The sequence below is a fragment of the Quercus lobata genome, chromosome 1 (genome assembly GCF_001633185.2).
Source record: "Quercus lobata isolate SW786 chromosome 1, ValleyOak3.0 Primary Assembly, whole genome shotgun sequence".
Lineage (NCBI taxonomy): Eukaryota > Viridiplantae > Streptophyta > Magnoliopsida > Fagales > Fagaceae > Quercus > Quercus lobata.
In genome coordinates, this window is record NC_044904.1 from 8,050,427 (window position 1) to 8,058,270 (window position 7,844).

The following is a 7,844-nucleotide window of genomic DNA, read 5'->3' on the forward strand; positions in this document are numbered from 1 at the left end:
CTCAACCATGATCATTATATTTATAATAATGAAAACTTAGGTTATCAAGCTAAAATGTATATCCTCACGTATAATGAAACTCTTTTTCTCTTGTTCTTTTGTTGCTTATGACAAGTGAGAGTAAGAGGATTCAAACACAAGTTCTCTTTCATTATAGAACTGAACAAATTATTTTTTTTAGTAAGTAAATATGTGAAAATAGAAAAGAACTGAACAATGTCATTGAACCACAAGACGTTTGACCTAAATAAAAAAATTTCTTAATTTGATTGCAGATGACATAAATGTGACGCAAAGTCACAGAGATAATCGAAGTATATTTGACTTATCGTTGAGAGACCATATATATTCACAAAGCATATCTCCAAGATTACACATTACTAAAGATAAGATCCCACAAGAAAAGTCATGAACCCTAAAACCAAAGAACAAGATTTACAAGTATCTGCTCTCTCTTCATGAATGTAAAGAAATGACCTTAATTCTATTGCCGAAACCAATAGAAAACCACCCTCACCTTGTAACTGCATAAAAAGCTAATGATCAGTTCCCAAATTGAATCTCTCAAAAGAAATGCGGATGGAGATTCCATGTGATCAATGTGTTGCCTAAGATTTTCATACACAGTAACATTGGATTCTCCATTCCCATTTCTTCAAATTCTTGCCTTAAGCAAAGCATGAAATATAGAATCTGTTTCTCATGCTTGAAGCACCTGACAGTGCACAATATGACTCTTCAAACCACTTCGGCCAGCTATACTGGACCACAAATTTGTGACGAGAGTCCTGAAATGACCTTTCCCAGGTATGTTTTCCCAAAGGCGAGGGTTGCTCTCCACATGTTTATCTGGACTCGAAACATCAACTATGCTGATGCTCATGTTGTTACGGATGATGCAAAGCTTCCCATTAAGGGGAACAAGAGCAGCAGCCTCCAAAGCACGAGAACTCCCTAGATGGAGCTTGCTATCTATAAATTTGTTCCATGAATCTGTGGTTCTATCATAAACTCTTAGCTTGCATCCATCCCGGCAATCCAAGGCATAGAGCTGTCCATTTAAGGAGATACTAGGGTTGCGCCAACCTGAGACCATCCCATTATTAATTGGAGTCCACGTATTAGTTTCAAGAGAATAGGCTTCGCTCATGACCTCACGATGGGACCCAAGTCCTTTTAGAAACCACATTCCATTGTGAACAACTCCAATAAATGGCACCATAGCTGTGCTCATATCTGAAATAAAGCTCCACCTATTCCTGTTAGGTTCATACACTTCAGCAGATCGGAGAGTCCTTTGAATTCCTTCACATTCCCCACCAGCCACATAAAGGCAGTTATTTATGACACAAGAACCAAAGAAATGACGTTTTCGAAGCATGTCTGGTGCCCTATGCCATTTATTTGTCCTGGCACTGTAGAAAATGACCCGCCTCATAGATCCCTTAGTTGGATCTTTTCCTCCAAATAAGTAAAGGTGGCAACCACTAAGGACGGCACAGCCAAAACCCAGTGCTTCAGAATATTCCCCCGGGACAGGTGGAAGTGGCTGCCATAGCTGGTAGGTGGGATCAAAAGCATGCCAAGAAATCCTTCCATCACGGTCTCTTTTGATGACATAAACCCATTCTTCTGCCATTCCGAGACTTTTCCTAAGAGAATAAAAGTAGTTTCCAGCTAGAAGACGGTACCATCTCTTGCAAACTAGACGGAGCTTTCTATGTTCAACACGAGGGACTCGGATCAGGCAAGCAATAGCAAGATCATCAGGAAGGCCAGGAAGGAGGGGTGGCTGCACTCGGGTCCTTTCTCGACGTGAGTTTTTGCTCTTGTGTGCATTAGGATTGATATCAGGCTGAATGCAAATCTTAGATCCAGGGACAAATTTTCTCGCTCCTGCAACTGTTTTTAAGCCTGAATCTACTTTGCAATAGCATGAGACAGAATCGACCTGCAAAAAATTTTCTTTATTAGGATGCAATTAAATATCAAGATATACACACCAATAGGAAGAAAGATGAGCAATAAAATTGAGAAGCTAATGACAATGCTCAAGGCTCCACAGTTGTTTATAACACCTTCTGCAAAGTTTTGGACCCCTAACCCTACTCACAAAAATATCACAATTTATGACAACAAGAAAAGAAGAAAATTATACCAGATAAGACAATTAGCAGTTCATGGAGACAGGGAACAGGAAAAAAAAAATATCAGTGCTAAAACTTCTAATAGAATAATTTATGAAAATCCAAGCCTGTCCTGAGAGTTCACATCATGAGAATCAAAAATCTCCTAAGCAAGTAAGGAAAGATGCCTCCTACCACTGTAACTTAAACTTTCAAAATGCTATCTCTGTAAACAAGAGCTTTTGATAAAATTTACCCTTGCTTTCACTGTCTAGAGCAAATTAAAAGTCAATGATATTATTCACCATCTCATGCACTGTTCCTTTAGGTAGATAAGTATGGATTAGCTATTGGGAGTGATTTGCCTTATGCTGGGTCTCAAGCAGGCCCATTAGATATCTATCCCAAGGACTCTTGGTCAGAGATTTGAATTTCAAGGATGTAGAAAGATAGAAGTTGCTCAAAATGGAATACAATGAACTTTGAGATCCTAGCTCAGGATGTGTATCTTGTTCATTCCTCCTGTTTAGTAAATTATTGATCTACAAAAGGAGGACAAAGCCAAAGTGGGGAAATGTCCTCAAATTTGTCTAATTAATTGCTCAATGGGGTAAGAAAAACAGAGGAGTCTAAATTTCAAGTCATGAGCTGTCTTAGCAAAGTTGGAATTGCTTGACAGCAAGATATATATCTTTAAATAACACCAAAATTGAAGGAAATGAGATAGCAGATAGCGTTAGACCAAATTGTCAGTCCACAAAGTACTAAAGCGTTCCAATGAGCCAGAATAATGTATAAATGCATATCTAAATATAAATAATATACCACAAACCCTATATTTAAACTTTGTTTCCTTACAATGCTATAAACTACCTTCTCCTATCTAGTTTCACCCGTCTTTCCTATCTCTTCTTTCCTCAAATATTGTCATTTTTATGACCTCTCTTAAAGTTATAGCTATTCTCAACTTATGCTAGGTCTAAAGAGAAATGGAATGCATTTACTAAAAAGTTGTAACCCAAGTACATGGGCAGTGCACAAGACAATTTCAAGGATAACATTTCAAAACCTTTGTGCAGATATTAGAATGTAACCTAACCTTCAAAACAAAAGGTTTAAGCATCAAAAATTTTGCACGTAGCAAATAAACTCTTTAACACAAAAAGAGGTAAAAGCACACATATCTTTTCATTCATGTGCAAACTATCTCATGCACAAAAAAATAATATTAGACTATATCAAGCAACAGAACCACTCTAAACAAAAAGGGGTCTAAGGCTAAATACAGGAGGGCTGTGTCCACACATGGACGCAAATAAACAGTAAGAGTCATACTTAATCAAGGAAGAAAACAGTGGCAAATAGAATTTGAAAATCAGCACCTAGACATAATATCCCTAGGCCCAAAGGGAATTAGTCAACATCAGAATTTATCGGTTGCATTTACTTCTACAACAGAAGCCATATGTATAGGCAAAAGGGAACCAAGAACAAGACAGAAACATTATGAACAACTCATAAGGTGTTCAACACCTAAATTGTAATGAAAATTGACAAGCCTTTAGTAATAATATTAATAAAAACTGACAAACAAAAAAAGCAGAAGGCTGAAGCGCTTGTAAAGGTCGGATCAAAACTCCAATACCCAAATGCAGCAGAATCATAAACATGAAACCCTCTATGCAAAATACATAATTTATGAAAACAAAATCAAATTTGAGTGTGACATACCTAACAAACCAATTGTTCCATAAATTAACCTCTCCACATAACTCCTAACATGCATGAGTTTTTTTCACAAAACTATAAGGAATATTTGTATACCATCATGGAAAATGCATGAAAAGAAACTGATCACTACTCACCCCATGCTATTCCTATACTCCATTATAAGTATTAGCATTGCCACATTGACATATTTTCCTTCAAAACGAGGAATTCAAACCCCCCCTGATGGAATAGAACTTTACAGGTTAAAAATAGACACGGCTTAAGATCCAACTTGACTATCACTCAACAGAAACTAGCTCCAGTCTTTATTAAAAACAAGAAATCAATACACATAACAACAAAACGCGGTAGAAGTAACCCCAAAATACCAAATTGAGAAGTCAACTAGCATGACTAAACACAGAATTCAAAAGCCAAACAATTCTCAAACACATTGGGGTAATCAGAATTCCATATATTCCCTCAAAAGACTGCACATTTAAGCAAAATCTCCATCTGGGTATCTCCAAAAAGCCATAAAGTCAAAACCCCTAAAAAGAAAAATGCAAGTTGTCAAAAGAACCAACCCCCAAACACATATGCCCACCAAATTCAGATTTCCAATATTTCCTTAAAAGAAATGCACAAATACAACAACAATTTCCATCTGGGTGCCTCTCAAAGTTCATAAATTTAAAGAAAGTAGATGCAAAAAGTAAAACAAAACAAATTTAAAAATTGGGTAGGGATCAATTAAACTAACCAGTGGAGCTTGAACTCTGATGACCCTTTGAGCATTCGAAGATTGTTCCATCTCAGAAGCTTACAGTCATAGATAACTACACAATATACAGTCTACAGCCAAACCCAAGTTCCAGAATCAAAGTTAGAGAAGCTTCAGAGGCTCAGATCGAGAGCACTTTCAGTTTTATCTCTTGAGCTTTGCCCTTCAGTTTCACTTCCCTTAAATCTGATCCAACAAACAGAAATAAAAAGAAAGGCTTTGTCTTTTTTACCTCTGCAAATGCAAACAAAGAACCACCAAACTAGCTTCAAGTTAACAAAACATAAAACATGAGGCTCTCTCTCTCTCTCTCTCTCTCTCTCTCTCTATGTCTAAACTCACACACACAGTGTCTTTTCTCTCTCTAGCTGAAAAATACAGCTGGACCCATAGGCTGCACCAACTTCTGATTTTCTTAATTTCATTCACTTTAATTATTATCTTTTAAATTTTACTTAATTACAATTTTTAAATGATTAATTTGGTTACATTTTTTAAAATTATAATTTCTAAGTCTTACAATAAGACAAAGAAAGTTATTAGTTTTTAGTGGTCTTTGTGGTTGATAGTGTTGTTTCTGTGTAATGGGTCAAACCCCATTTATAAGGGAATAGTAGAGAGAGACAAGCTTGGAATTTTTTAACTTTATGGTGGTGTGGTGTGAGATCCTTGGTCCTCCATATGTTGTTTGCCCCATCACAAAGGGTTTCAATTTTCAAATAAGCAAAAATATAAAAATACTAATTGAAATTATAAATAAGTAAATAAAAAGCAACCCGTTTTTTATTTTATGAGCATGGCCAAAAGAACAACTTTTTTAGATTTTTGTTTTTCCTTTTATAAGATAGATTGATTAAACATGTGACTTTACTTTCTACTACTTGTCTCATTGATGACAAGTTGACTGTATTTTCATTTATAGAGGAAATTAATCATGTGCATATCCAAATTCAAAATCATAATCATAATTTTTTGCAATATTAAATTTTTAATTACGGATCCATTCATAAATGTGGTAGAGAGATCTCTAATTTCTTGTAAAGTAAAATAATTGTGGGAAATACATTTTAGTAGTAATTATAAAGCCAACAAAATGGTGTATAATTTTCAATATTCATCAATATTACCCCAAGACCAATTTTTTTTGTTACAAGATTGAAAATTATACAAAGTTGAAGGCGCGTATACAAGAATTCAGTTTTCCGTTTTTCATTATAAGCTTTTTAAGTCAAATCTGCCATAAATGTGATCAAACATAAAATCTCATATCTTTTGTTTCTTGTTGACTGATGCCAATGTGGTAATGTTGACAGCAACTATGCTAATAAATTACAAAGATTTTTTTTTTTAATAGATAAGATACGATTGAAACCTATAAGGTTCACCCATTGATAGTTTTTTATCATCACATAAATACAAATAGAATTTTAAAAATATATAGTATTAAATAAAAGAGGTAGATCTGTGACACAAGGAGTTCATCAAGATGTAGTGCCTGATAGGGTCAATAAATTATAATTGAGCATATTAGCAAATGAGGGGGAGTTCTAACCTTTTATCAAAAAATATTTGAGGGTGGAGGATATAAAATAAAATCAAATTATAAGTCTATTATAGAAAAACAAATTATAATATCACCTCAAGGAAAATGGTTTAAGGAAGTCTCTTGATTAATGCCTTGGAAGTCTTTATACCAACTCTATCAACCCCTAAGGGAAAATTATTAGGTACTCCCAGAGTACTATAAATGCGTAGTCCCTCATCTCACATAAATGGTGGGTCCCACCATGAATTTAATTAGTAAGACCCACCATTCATGTGAGAGGAGGGACTACACATTTATGGTACTCCGGGAGTACACAATAATTTCCCTAACCCTAAGAGCTAAGATAAATTTTATGAATGAGATGGAGACTTGCCCTCCCTCTAGTGAAGCTCTTTAGTTATGCTACTAACAAGCATTACCATGTTTATATAGCTGAATTAACCATTTAAGCTTAACTCTAGTTTAAGAAAGATTTAACCCTAGTTTAAGAATCAACAGCTACCATTTGTAACGCCAATAGGTTTGATTAAGTTATGAATAATCAACAGTGAAAAATAGATGTCATGAAATTTCCTTCTTTTTAAGGAAATTAATTTATATGTTTACCATGTAAAGCCAACAATGTCTTGTAACAACTGGCAATTTCTTTAGTTCTTTTGGTGCGTTTAATTCTCAAATTCAAATTTGAATTTTGAAGAAACATTTAACCCTAGTTGAAGAATCAACAGTCCACATTAGTAACGCTAATAGTTTTGTTAACTCAAGGAATTATTAATGGTGAATATCAAATGTTATGTTAACTCTAGGAATTATTAATGGTGAAAATCAAATGTTATGAAATCTTCATTTTGTAGATAAATATTAGTTTATTTCTTTTCTTTTACAAGTGTCGGAGATGTTTTTAGTTCTTTAAAGATGATGATTTTTGTAGAGTCAAGCCCAAATTCCAAATATACAATGAACAATGGCTTAAAAAGAGAAAAACCAAAATGATACTAACCAAAAAAAAAAAAAACCCCGCTTAGAACACCAAGTCTGAAACCTTTCTCTATAGATAGCAAGAAGAAGAATTTGAGAGATGTCGTAAGGAAGAAAGAGAAGACTCTTCGGTACCAACATTTCCAACCCCTATGCCTCATAATAATACGACTACTTGATGGTTGAATGGATTCTCTCTGAAGATGAATTTCTTAGGGTAAAACGTGATTTTTGTATTTTGAATTGATGGTGGCAATTTATACTAATTTTAGGGTGTCCTTAAGGACTGTATTTTTTTTAATATAAAAGGCTTTGGACCCCCAATGTATTAGGCAAAGATTAAGGTGAGGCTAAAATGGTTTAGTCAGAAAGTTCAGTCATAGACAACAAGAGCTTAAGACCTCTATTTGGGTGAAAAATTCTAGCTAGCATTCTCAACCTTAGCAGTATACACGGGTTTGGCTGATGCAAAATGCTCAAAAGATCCCATTCATACCTTGCAAACGCCACTCCCCAAATCCTCATGATATTACATGGGCTTGGGCTGTACTTAAAGGGCTTATAAGGAGGTCAAACTTGTATAAAATTTGCCCCGAAAATGACCGTCAATAACAAGTAAATTCATCGATCACTTGTAACAAACTAATGAAATGTTGCAATTTCCCTTTAGCTCTTTTTCGACACCATCATTTCCAAGTTT

The 7,844-nt window shown here is 34.8% G+C and overlaps 1 protein-coding gene across 1 annotated transcript; it reads right to left on the reverse strand.

Annotated features, from left to right (window-relative positions):
* Positions 1-244: 244 nt before the first annotated feature.
* On the reverse strand, positions 245-4,977 carry LOC115977098 (F-box/kelch-repeat protein At1g55270). Its single transcript, XM_031098759.1, has 2 exons — positions 4,600-4,977; positions 245-1,951 (listed from the first exon to the last, which is right to left on the reverse strand). Exons 1-2 carry the CDS (start codon positions 4,648-4,650, stop codon positions 701-703), a joined length of 1,302 nt encoding a protein of 433 aa, XP_030954619.1. The 5' UTR covers positions 4,651-4,977; the 3' UTR covers positions 245-700.
* Positions 4,978-7,844: the final 2,867 nt, after the last annotated feature.

Bases quoted from the DNA above. Each gene is read 5' to 3' on its own strand.
- LOC115977098 (XM_031098759.1), bottom strand. From the start codon at position 4,650: ATGGAACAATCTTCGAATGCTCAAAGGGTCATCAGAGTTCAAGCTCCA. The intron at 1,952-4,599 runs GTTAGTTTAATT...AATTTTTTGCAG, and splicing joins TCAGAGTTCAAGCTCCACTG to GTCGATTCTGTCTCATGCTA.